Genomic DNA, 13,563 nt, shown 5'->3' with positions numbered 1-13,563 from the left:
TTGAATTTTTGAAAATGCGAAAAAGACATGTTTTTCAATAATTTGCAGCCTGAAACGGTGACGAGATAGAAATGTGGTGTCGAAGGGACTTTTATGTAAAATTGGATGTCCGATTTAATGGCATTCTGCCTTTAAGATTCAGGAGGGAGTTGGGAAAACGTTTTTATAACCGTTCAAGAACATATCGTGGCAGACAAGACTGTTAAACAGGCTTTTCATAAAATACGTCCAAGGTGTTCGCTCAAAAGTTTTTTTTCTTAATTTAATCCTTTATTTGTGAGTAATGCCGCTTTACGACACTTTAACTACTAGTTTTTTGTTATTTATTAGTTTGGACAGGGATACGCCATTTATGAATGATAATAATATGAATGATGGATAATACAAAAATATCAACCATAAAAATCATTCAATTTCCTCATTGTGAATTGGGGATTTTTTTTTTCATTATGTTTGAGTGCTAATTAACATCGCTTGCTACTACTACTCTACTACTGCTGCTGGTTCCCGGTGCTGCATTTTCAGTTTTCCTTTTTGATGAAGAATGCTCAGGGCAAGTATCGAAACCAAGAGATCACTCCAAATGTCAAGTCCGGGCGCGCGTCTGCTTCTTTCCACGAGGGGTTATGTTGGATGAGCAGGCTTACACGTCAATAAGAAGTCTGCGGTCATCTAGGTTTTACCAAGTTCACTAACAGTTTGCCAAAACTTCTGTTTCTATTTTTAGAACTATCTTTGCTTGTTTCGTCAACATATCCTTGCTCGGTTTTTAGAACACGAACGCGAACTTCACATAAACAACTAGTTTACGAGAAATCCCAGCCGAAGCCAAAGGTCAAATCTACTATGTTATGACGTTTAGCAAACTGAAATGAAACATCATGTCTGCAAATGTCATTTTGCTTTTCGAGTTCTACAAGCATGTTGCATTGAGGTCAGAATAATCTTCAAAATGAACTGTTCGTAATCCGTTGCTAGATTTGGCATTTGTGTTACACAGCCATGTTGAACAATTGTTTTTTGATCAAAATGTAAACAATTAACCAAATTTTTTGACACTTGTTCAATAATTAACGAATAAAAACACTTATGCAGCAATTGTTCAACAAAAAAATAAAGAGCGATGTTTTTCTTGCTACTTGGGAATGAACACATTACTAAAAATACTGTTATTAAATTTCCAGAAAGTTTTGCGCTGGACTTTCAGTTTTTTTCATAAGCAAGGATTTTACCTTAAGAAAAATCACACGAGAAACATTCAGTGCTGTGGCAGCTTTTGTTCGTCGGAATGACTTTCGCAGATTGTCCCGATAAGTACCACTGTTGAAACCAAGGGATGAATAATATTGAGTTTTTTTTTCTCTCCTTAAATTGCGCCCGTACTTTGCATTCATATTATATTTAGTGTTATTTATATAAAAAAAATGCGCACAAACCGAGCAAAACAATAAACCATTAAAAGACACACTGCAGCAGGTTTTGCCATAAAACTGCCACTATACGGTGTATAGTTGGAAACAGCCGTTCGTCAACGTTTGAAGGAAAATGAGTCAGAGAGCTAAAGGAGGACGGAGGGAAGCAGGGGGGGGGGTCATATAAATTTTGATGTGCACTTATGTATAAATTGTACCACACACGTGAGTGAGCGCTACTATTTAATGAATCTAACTGACTCGCCTTTAAAAACTTCTCAGCTGCTTTTCGTACCAATAAAATAAAATGAAGTACAGCAAACTTCAAGGGAGAACTGCTGCAAAAGAAAAAAAAATCCACATGCGGACATTATTTACCCACAAGGCAGCCAGCCAGCGAACGCTATAAAAATTAATTAGCATATGAAACTCAGCCCACTTCCGTTCAATTATATTGTTGTTTGCATTTACGCCCCCTCCTTACACCACTCTCGGGAAGGGCCACACTCACTTTCCCCGGCATTTTTGGCTTTAGGGGTTGTTTTTTCTTTCACTTATGCCGCTAAGAAACTCCAAATCGCACATGTGCATCAACATTTGAAATTTATTTTTGTTGCTAATTGGTTGAAATTTGTTTCTCTTGTTTTCCACTTTCAGCTCCGAATGTCATTGGAAAAGGGGAACAAAATTCAATTGAATTCACTGGAAACGAAAATGATTTACAGGTTTCCATTAAAAAGTGGTTTATAATAAATTTGAACACGCTAGAAGAATTCGTTCCGCGCCTGAAAATGACATTAAATCGCTCCTCTTAAATGTATTGAATACCGACTATCAAATCAGCGTCTCAGACAGAGCAACAAAAAAGACTCATCGGATTAAGTGCCTCGTCCCAATCATAAAAATTATTGAAATGGAAGCCATAAAAAAGGCCTCACCGTGCAAAATTTTCTACCGCGGATGGTTATGAGAATTTTTTTGCAGAGCCCTGGGTGCAACAATTCTAACGATCGCGAAGATGAACAAGAACATGGTGCTTATTCCGCTGCTAAATAGTACTATCTTTCCCCCCTTGAGTTCTTAAACTTCTTGAGATAGTGGAGAAATGTTTAAATTAAAGGTTAAAATTGTATTACCCATTTGTAACAAAATACACAAATATGAGCAACTCTCTACGAAATCGGCCGATTTCGATCATTTTATTTTTTGTATTTTTTTATTTGACATAAAATTTGTGGGGGCCTTCCCTATGACCAAATAAGCTATTTTGCGTCATTGGTTTACCCTGACAAGTCTCCATACAATGTTGGCTGCTGTCCATACAAAAATGGTATGTAAATATTCAAACAGCTGTGACTTTTGAGTGATTTTTTTTTATCAATTTGATGTCTTCGGCAAAGTTGTAGGTATTGTTGAGGACTATTGAGAAAAAATAGGCACACGGAAAAAAATTGCAGATTTTTTATCAACTTTTTTTCCACTAAAACTCAATTTCCCAAAATACGTATTTTTTTGATTTTCGAGATTTTTTGATATGTTTTAGGGAACAAAAATCCGCAACTTTTGAGTCATAGAGAAACATGGTCGAAAGATCTGTCGCCGAGTTATGAATTTTTGAAAAAACAGTGAGTTTTGGAAAAAATCGAAGTTTCATGCAAAAAAAAGTTTGAGAATATTTTTTAATGCAAAATTGAATTTGCAATCGAAAAGTTCTTTACAGATGTTTTGATAAAGGGCTCCGTTTTCAAGATATAGCCACCGAATGTTTGATTTTAGCGAAATATTTGCAGTTTTTCAATTTTTAAAAATAGTGACCATGAGTGACCATTTCTAAAAATATTTTTTGAAAAGTTCAGAAAATTTGCTATAAAATTGCTAAGAGACATTGAAGATTGGACCTCGGGTTGCTGAGATAGCGCCGCTTTAAGAAAAAGAAACACGAAAATTGAAGTTTTCTTAATCTCATCAAAATAACCCACCATTTTCTAATGACCATATCTCAGCAAATAATGGTCCGATTTCCAATTTTGATGCATGTTTTCATTCGTGAAATTTTCCGATCTTTGCGAAAAAAATATTATGAAAATTTTTAAATCAAGACTAGCATTTTAAATGGGCGTAATATTCAATGTTTGGCCCTTTTAAAATGTTAGTCTTGATTTATTTATTTTCAAAATATTTTTATCGAAAAGATCGGAAAATTTCACGAATTTTTCATGCATCAAAATTGGAAATCGGACCATTATTTGCTGAGATATGGTCATTAGAAAATGGTGGGTTGTTTTGGTGAGATTAAGAAAACTTCAATTTCCGTGTTTCTTTTTCTTAAAGCGGCTCTATCTCAGCAACCCGAGGTCCAATCTTCAATGTCTCTTAGACAATTTTATAGCAAATTTTCTGAATTTTTCAAAAAAAAAAAATTAAACGGTCACCAACTAATGGTCCAACTGTCAATGTTAAAACATGAAACAATTGTGATATTTTCCGATATTTTCAGAAACAATATTTTGAAATGGTTTTAGTTTTTCAAAAGGTACATTAAATGAAATAGTATATTTTTGCTTTTTGAATGCATTTGAATTCTCCTTTGATCCAAGGCGGTTTCAAAAACACAACAAAAAAAATATGATTATTGGACTTAAAAAAAAAATCTTGAAATATCGATTTCAAATTTGCACCATTTTGGGCAGTGTAATTTATTTTTTTATATTGTTGTTTAGTTAATTTTAAATGAACTCACTTTTCAACTGCCTTCTAATTTAATTTATTTGCAACTTAATCTTTGTTTGACAAAGAAATGTAAAACCCATTTGAAGAATATAAATTTTCACATAGTTTCCAGAGTATGAACGCATTTTCTGAACCTTTGCATTACACAAAACAAACCTACTGTGCGTAACCGCTCTTCAACCGCCTTAACACGCTCATTTTTTGCTCCTCAACAAGATAGTTTCCTCCTCTAAAAGCCCCAACACCACCGCTTCGTGCTCTTTCTTAGGAAATATCAACACGACCCTCAAGTGTATGGAAATATGCACAATGTGCAGCTTTTTACGACTTTTCGGAAATTTTCTGTTTTGCTACGCTTGATGTGTGTGAGTCTTGAGTTTTGAGCTCCTCGTCAGCAAGGAGCCCCGACAACAACAACAACAACCGCTGACGAAGACGAAACGTCAGCAGAGCACTTTCCTTGAAGATTCTTCCTCAACCGGCGGCGTCTTCGTCATCGCCGACCGTCGCCGACTCTCGGTAGTAAAATCCTCTAAAGTGTGTTTGTGTGTGAATTTTACGAGCATGAAACTTTTTGATTTATGCATACGGGAAATACAACGGCGGCCACGACCCCCCGATGATGCGATGTCTGTCAGGACCGTTGAAGTATCCTTTTCCGTGGTTTCCGTGGTGCGGCTCCTAAACACAAAAACACGTACGCGGTGAGGTCGGTTGTGTTTTCGGAGATTCGGTGTGTCTGTGCTTTGTCTGGGTGGAGCAAGGATGCGAACATTTGAAATAAAGATGAACTTGGGGAATCGCAAACAATCCAGCTAATGAGAACCTTTTGTAGCGCGAGTAAGAGTTTATGGAGTCATATTTGACGCTTTTATGGAGTGGATGCGAAATAGAGTTGGAAAAAATGCTTACTGTTTGATTGACAGTAACAAATGCATCATTGCATACTGTGAAGACGAAGAATGATTGACTCCAACAAATATACAATAATAATAGTAAAGTACAATTTTTGTACTTTAATGATAACAAAGACAAAAAATAACAATTATAAGCTCCATTTTCAAAAATATGAAGGAAAAAGTATAACAAAAGGCTTTATACATTGTTGTAGTAATAAATTTTTCGCTAGATTGTAAGATGTATTTTCAGTGTGGGTATCATTCAAATCATTTTTTAAAGCTTTGCCCTTTTTTAATATTCTTTTTATACAAAGATCCAAGTTATTCAATACATTCCGTAACAGTTGATAGCTGACAGTTTTATTTTGTTATTAAGGCTGTTGATTTGTTTTTGAATGTATGTCCTTCGAAATCAGATTTAAAAAAATGGGGAACAAAGCAATATTTTTTCAAAATTATATAATTTGCAACTATATTTTTTCTTATAGAAACAATCCTTGTTAATGACTCTGCTGAAATCACTCAAATCCTCAAACGCATTTTAGGGCTCTGAAAGTTATGTTATGTTTGTTTTAGAAAAAAAAACATTCAAGTCTTGATTCAGAATGTACAGAAAAAAAATGGTTTTCTTTGTGTTGTTTGTTGACGCATTTTAAATATCGTGACCCTGAATTCAGAACCATCATTGACAGTCATTACCTCAAGAGTAAATGCCACCATCTACGACCATAACACACAAACGCACGGGTAGTCATTTGACCCCTATTTTTTCTTAAAAATCTCATAACTTTTGGTAGAATTGACCAATTTGAATGCTTCCGGTTGCAAAAGATCCAGATTTGTTCATATTTTGAACTGTCAGATGGGGGACAAATATGGTCCAAATTTACCGGAGATATTCCGGATTCCGTTGGGGTACCTCGCCCCTCCTATTTGGGGTTCGGGTAAATATAACAATAACTTTTTCACACAACAATGCCGGAAATGATGCAAAACTTCAAGGCATCATCCTAATACATCATCATGCATAGATACATGTCATGGTCAAGACCTTTGGGCACCGGAACAGGTTCCAACCGGAAACGGTTCACTGAGCTGATGTAGATGGGTCCCCGACTGGAACCGGCTCCGGTGCCCTGTAGGACTTAACCATGTCAATTATTTTTGCAGGATAATTTATTAGGATGATTCCTTGAAGTTTTGCATCATTTCCGGCATTGTTCTGTGAAAAAGTTATTTTTATATTTGCCCGAACTCCAAATAGGAGGGTCGAGGTAACACAACGGAATCCGGAATATCTCCGGTAAATTTGGACCATATTTGTCCCCCATCTGACAGTTCAAAATATGAACAAATCTGGATCTTTTGCAACCGGAAGCATTCAAATTGGTCAATTCTACAAAAAGTTATGAGGTTTTTTAAGAAAAAAATAGGGGTCAAATGACTACCCGAGCGTTTGAGTGTTAATCACATAAGCAACCATGCGTCTCCCTTTATCTTGTTAAACCAATAAATAAATTTGGGTGCGCATTGTTGCTGAAGAACCCAAGCAACAACAAAAATCAGGAGTTCTACAAGAGCCCTTCAAGATATCTACAGCATAGCAGTTTGGAACACGATAGGATAAAACTCTCTTCAAGTGCTACTGAAGAAGTTTTGAAAGGAAATTATATCCTGCCACGGTCCAAATTGCTATGCTGTAGGTACCTTGAAAGGCTTTTGTAGAACTCTTGAAACTTTTTTTGCTATGCTTTTTATTCCATAGAATTTTACTCGATTGCAAAATTACAATTTTGTATTTATTAAGGCCATTGCAAATATTTTTTGAAGTTTATGTCCCTCGACTCTAATAAAAAAAATTACAGGCCACGGTGTCAACATTTGATTGAAAAAACTGTTTTAAAATTAATCATAGCCCTTTCCAGTTGTTTTGCAATCATTGATTTCCAAAATTTCTAAATACTGACGAAAATTTTATTTTTGCGGAAAATAAGTTTTTGCTGTAATTTCATAAAAGTTCAAAATATGTTTAAACGAGTCCAAACATGTGAAATATGATTCTCATTGCAGAAAAAGGTATTTAAGATTGTTCTCAGTTGATTAGACTCCTATTTCCACTGAAATTTTGATATTTTTTTGAAAAAAAAATTTTTTTGCCCCCTGATTTTGCGGAACAATTTTGAAGGGGGTCTACATAAACTTTGAAAAATATTTGCAACGGCCTAACATGAAATTAAAAAAATCTATCGATTGAAGTATGTTAAGGAAACCCAAATCTATCACAATTTGACGAAACTGAAGCGTTTACGGACAACTTTAAAAAATGTCGAGTTGTGTTATTGAAGAAGTCAACTCCCCGTTACAAAAAAAATTAAATATTTTTTATGTATATATTTCTGCCATTTTTCAATTTTATGAATAAAGAAAATGAATTATCGTTTTCGAAAACCGCTCATTTTGTAAAAAATTATAAACTAACTTGAATTTTTGAAAAAAAAAAAAAAAATAAGAGCAGCTCATTTTTGAAAACAAGATCAAAAAAATTTTGAAACTGCTCATGTTTCAAACACAAATGCCAAATCTAGCAACGGATTACGAATCATTTTGATTTTTTTTCTGACTTAAATGAAACATGCACACAGGATGTTTCATTTCAGTTTACTAAACATTAGTAGATTAGATAAGTAACAAATAAAGTATTACACAAAAAAAAATTTTAAGTGAACTCCTGCACGGAGAAAAAAGAGTTCCCAAAATCGTGAACAAGCGTTCATGAAAATGGGAACCACGAACAAAGTGTTCAAATTTCATGGTACGTTTTTCAAAATCGTACCATGGGATTTGAACACTTTGTTCGAGGTTCCCATTTTCATGAACGCTTGTTCACGATTTTGGGAACTCTTTTTTCTCCGTGTGGGACGTACTTTAAATGTTTTCAAAATCGATAACATTGTTGTTCAAAATCGATTTTTTTTAATGATTTTTCAAACATTTCCATTTGTCGAATTCAACAACACGGAGTTAAACGATTTTAACAACGTTTACCTAACCCGGATCAGAATCTTATAGTTATGACATGTTTAACAAACGTTCTCTATGCAAAACTAACTTAAACAATCCACATTTTTAACTGATAAAGAGATGTTCAACAACAGAAAAAAACGTTTTCCAGCGTTCAAGTTCAATAACGAGTCCGGAAATCTCTTGACGAACTAAGTGTGTTACTTGGGGAAATAGTTTAAAAAATCCCAAACACATATCGTCGTTGTCTTGCTATCTTGTCGCACGTACATTTAAGCCCAAATTGAGTAAGGGACGCTAGTTTCTGCAGCTCACCATGCCTCGTCTTTTTGCCTTCACAAATCCCCAAAATTCGATTTAAATCATGAGATATGCAACTAAACCGGAAATAACCTGTGTATGTCGTGCTATCTTGACACCCTGAAAATTGCTGTAAGTGTGACAACTGGTCAAAGCGATTTCAGGTCAGAACGCGTTTGACACACGTATTAGAACTCGGGACTCCGGCAACCAAATTCAACCAAACTACGAGACAATGCACCGAATGGTCAACCAAACGTTTTTGTTGTTGTTTACATTGCGTACTCTAGTTTTTGTTTATTCAAGGTCAAACATTAGAACGTGTTTTTTCTCGGGACGGCAAAAAGCGACGTGCAACAAGATAGCATGACATCGTCGAAATTTCGACGAAGGAACTTCTTTCAAGTCTAGGGCCAAACTGTGTTCATCAAATTTCTCAACGTGAAAGTTTTAGTGGTTATCGGCTGTGCCTGCTTCCGTGCTACAGTAAACTGTTGCGTTGCAGTTAGTTTTTAGTTGACTTCCTAAAAATAAGTCAAATATCAACAACAACGATCTCTTCCCACGAACCTTTGACGTACCACCCAACAAGGCCATCCGCAGACCGAACAAATAATAATCTAGCAAATTCCAACCCCATCAAATGTCTATTGCCATAAAACTGACCAATCCTCCGACAAGCGCGCAAAGAGACTCAACTTTACACGGTTTTGCCCGTGGTACTTGGTAAAATTCTAGTGCGCACTATTTATCTCCATCGCAATCGTTAAAGTGGCGCGATCGTAAAATCAAAAGGTAAATTGGTCATCAGCCCTGGTCAGTTCCCATTGGCACACTAAAGATTACAAACTAGTCGCGATGTCAAATAAATAAAATTGAAACGGCCACATTCTTGGTCCCGCCTAGTCGACACTAGTCCATATTAAATGTGGCTGCTTTTTAGCATTAAACCTTTTTTTTCGTTGTTTGTTGCGCGTTCCCAATGTGTAAGCAATAAAGTTCCAGGGTTCCAGTATTTGCGAGCGGTTTTTAATGGTTTTTACAGCCACGAAAATACAGGAAAAATTCCACACTCTGGTGGGGTGACGGGATTTAGGGTTCGGGTGGAGCGCCCCGTGTAAGAGGCCATCAAATTTTAACGACTCGCTCCTTGCCATATTTCAATTAAACCGATCACATGACCGGTGGGAAAAAGAAGAAGCCAGGATTCCTTCTCTGAAACACGCGTGTGCTCATTAAGTGAGGCCGCGGCGCTGATCGAGCCCAATTTATCTGCAACCGTAAAAGTAACAAATGGTGCTTTAATTATTCAATAAAAGCTCCGAAAGCTCGCTACCAGTGAGTGGACATCAAAAAAGGGTGGCCGCCGCCGCCACAGCTCAAGTGAGGCTCTTAAAGTCTGCAATGCGTGAAATTGGGCACGAGTTTTTGTTTCTGGTTTTGTTTTTATTTTGCATTTTTTGTTGTTTGTGGGTACGAGTTTCAGGTGGCAATTTAAACGTTGCAATAAAATATGAACTCCGATGACAAATGAAGCCGTAAAAATTCAATTTCGAGCACCTGATAACGGAGGCGGTTGCGGTTGGGTGGTTGGTTATAATCTGCTGCGGATGCTGGAAAGGGTCCTTCATTCAATATTTGATGAGTAATTAACTTGTTCATAAAACACTTAAAAGTATCGATTATCTGCGTGATTTATGACTGCTGTTGAATACTCTAAATGAGCGACACTTTGTAGAATTATTCAAGCTGGAGTTTTACAACGACTTCTAGCACTCACCTGATCGAGAATCTGGACCGTGATGTACTCTGATGTTTGGAGGGACTGAAATGAAATAATACGGTGGAGATAATGTTAATGCTTACAAGAATTCAGTGTTACACTTGGAATTATGAAATATCAATCCCGAAATAAAACCACAAAAGTAGCCCTAGTCATGGCTCTCAAAAGTTTGTTTTTGCTTCGCAAAAGAAGAGCAAACATCTTAAAAAAGCAGTCAATAACATGTGAGCAAATATTTGCACACAATTCGACAATTCCACAAAAAAAACACCAAACTTAAGCAAACACTTTTGTTACGTCCGATTTCACTTTCCGAGACACGGTCTCCCTCAAGATATGACAACAAACACAATGTCTGCAATTGCAAAAAACGCGCCAAATCCGCCAGTTAACATGACAGGCGTCTGTTGCGATGAATGCTGCCAATGCTGTCAGTTTTGAGGAGGAGTGAAAGCAAGTGAAGTAAGTAGAATCAAAGATGCATAATATTTCATTTTTTATTTGTCGATGCTGCTTTAGACTTGTTTGAAAACTGCAAATTTTAGTGTTATAGCAAATCAAAAAAGAGTCAATTCAAGTTATGTTTGATCTTTGGGAAATGTGATCATTCTTTAAGAATACTAGGGATTTCGTCGTTTGACTTGCTTGACAACACATGATCAAATTTTATTGCAAAAATGTCATAAGCAAACAATACATGAAAATACAGTGATTTTAAAACATTGTTACTCACAAAACGACTTGAAATAAAAATTATACATTGTCGCTTAAACACCATAAATTCAATCTATTTTTAAGGTTCTATAAGCTAAGGGAATCCCTATGTTTAGACGATCATTTCAAAGAAAACTAAAGCAAATAGCTTAAAACATATGCATTTTACAACTAAAAATAAAAGAAAAATAACATAAAAGGTGACAAAATATACAATTCTGCAAGAAGATTTTTTAAAATATTTTTCCCGGTATTAAAGACACTGAAAAAAAATTTTAGATCAGGAAGTGTTATTAGTAAAATAGTTTAATACTTAGTAACCAAAAGTATGTTATTGGGCTTTTATCCGCACAAACTTGGATTATTTATTGAAATTGTATAACATTTTGTGTGTATGTCTGCAAAATACAAATTTCTTTAATACTTTTTGTATATTTTTTTATGTTGTATTTGTATATTCGTGTTGTATTTCAATAAATTAATGTTTAAAATTATTTTTTTGCATATTCATGAGGCAAGTACACATTTTATCAACAGATTTTTTTTTACTATTTGTGGTACCAATTCTTTTACACAAAAAAAGTATTTTTTGATCGAAAGTGCTTAAATAAGCGTTTTACAATCTATTCTAGATAGTTTACAATCGATTTCACAAGTATTTTTTCCATGGAAAAAAACAATGTTTTGGTCAATTATCCCCCCCCCCTCTGATTTTTTGAAGGAAAATACTAAAAGACAAAAACTAAAAAAAAAATGACATTATTCCAATTTCCAAATCTACAGTCTCTATTAACACTCTAATATCAACGTGCCCTATTTGGCAGTTGTGACTTAAATGGAGATATAAATTCAATAATATTTGTTATACATAACAACAAATTCTTAACATTCATCATCAACTAGATGTCATTTGTTTTGTTTTCGTTTGTATTGTTTTTTTCTTTCCTTCAGGCATATTTTTTTTAAATGAAAAGTGAAGGACATTTTATTACTAGAAACTTATTTAATATGAATCACGTTGAATAAAAAATGTGGCTCATTTCTGGAGTTTTTTTTTTTTAAATGGTCCTATAAACCAAATTTTCAATTTTTGCTTTTTGGGTGTTTTTAGAACCGCCTTGAGTCAGGGGTATTCGAAAACACACAAGAAGCAAAAAATTAAAATTTGGTTTATAGAACCTTTTCAAAAAAAAAAAAACTCCAGATTTGAAATCCAAAGCACAACGATTTATAAAAAAAATCATACTTTGACTGCTGTTTTGGTCCATACTACATTATCAACAATTAATGGCAATCAACTAGTCGTATGAAATTAAGCAATACAAATTTAACAAATGTTTTGAAAAAACAAAGTTTGCACTTCAAGACTAGTCATATGGCATAGCGTGGTTCACGAAAATATGAAAAAAAAAGCTAGCATGACAATTTTAGTCTAGTTTTGACCTGAAGTTAAAATGGAATTTCGATAAATTTAATTTATTTATTTTTCACTTTTTCATTCTTTTTCTACAAAGTTCTCCTGCACCATAGAATTTTTTTTTTTTTTTTGAATTAAATATACTTTATTGAATCTTTCTTATAATAGTTACATTTGGTTTACATAATAAGTGGTCAGCTGTGGCTCTTCAGCTTTAGTTTGCTTTTCGTGATTTAAACACTATTCATTTTCTTAACTTTAAAAGTATATGATTTATCATTTTTGTAACACTAGGTACAATGAGGAAAAAAAAAATCAAGAACACATAACCTAACCTAAAACTAACTTAATCTTACCATAAACTAAACCAATCCTTGAATCAAGGGGTATTCAGAAATAGCACATTTTTCCCTGAATTTCAAACATTTTTCTTGAATCTTCTGATCCAACATTTTTACTTCTGCTAATTCATGAACCTCACTTGATCTTGTCCAGCCAGGAACATTCAAAACCATTTTGAGTACTTTGTTTTGGACACGCTGGAGCTTCAATTTATGAGTTCTAGCGCAACACTCCCAAACAGGTACTGCATACTCAATAACGGGGTAAATTATTTGTTTGTAAACTGCTAACTTATTTTTCAAAGATAGCTTTGATTTTCTGTTAATTAAAGGATACAAACACCTGATGAGAATGCTGCACTTGTTCAATATTTTGTCTACATGCTGCCGAAACAATAGTTTCGAGTCAAGTATGAGACCTAAATAGACAACTTCCTTTGACCAGGGTATTGAAACATCATTCATTTTAATCAAAACATCATCCTTTGGGACAAATCGGGCCGATTTGGAAAGTGGAAAAATGATGGTTTGAGTTTTGGCTGCATTTATGCGAATTTTCCAGTCGCCAAAGTATTCGGAAAGAACGTCAAGACCCTTCTGAAGACGGCCAACTAAATATCTGGTTATTTTACCCTTATAAATAACGGCAGTGTCATCAGCAAAAAGTGACAACACACCATTACCAGGAAGAGTAGGCAAATCAGATGTAAAAATATTGTACAGAAGTGGGCCAAGAATACTTCCTTGGGAACCCCAGCATCAATGTTGAATAATCCAGAAGCAATCCCATTCAGAAAAACCTTGAACGATCTCTCCGAAAGATAGTGCTGGATAATTTTGATAAGATACATTGGAAAACCGTATAAATACAGTTTATGTATCAAACCATCATGCCAAACATTGTCAAAAGCCTTCTCAACATCCAACAAAGCCATAGCAGTTGATT

The 13,563-nt window shown here is 34.8% G+C and overlaps 1 protein-coding gene across 4 annotated transcripts in view; it reads right to left on the bottom strand.

The window, feature by feature from the left end:
* LOC6035520 (doublesex- and mab-3-related transcription factor 1) overlaps positions 1 to 13,563 on the bottom strand; it is a 253,077-nt gene that overhangs the window by 49,489 nt on the left and 190,025 nt on the right. For all 4 annotated transcript variants that reach the window (XM_038249267.1, XM_038249266.1, XM_038249268.1 and 1 more), the window contains one exon: positions 10,143 to 10,187. In XM_038249267.1, coding sequence (XP_038105195.1) covers positions 10,143 to 10,187 — 45 coding nt within the window. The remainder of the gene's footprint in view (positions 1 to 10,142; positions 10,188 to 13,563) is intronic.

The sequence above is a fragment of the Culex quinquefasciatus genome, chromosome 1 (genome assembly GCF_015732765.1).
Source record: "Culex quinquefasciatus strain JHB chromosome 1, VPISU_Cqui_1.0_pri_paternal, whole genome shotgun sequence".
Lineage (NCBI taxonomy): Eukaryota > Metazoa > Arthropoda > Insecta > Diptera > Culicidae > Culex > Culex quinquefasciatus.
Note: the sequence above shows the minus strand (reverse complement) of the source record. Positions and strands in the feature narration are given on the sequence as shown.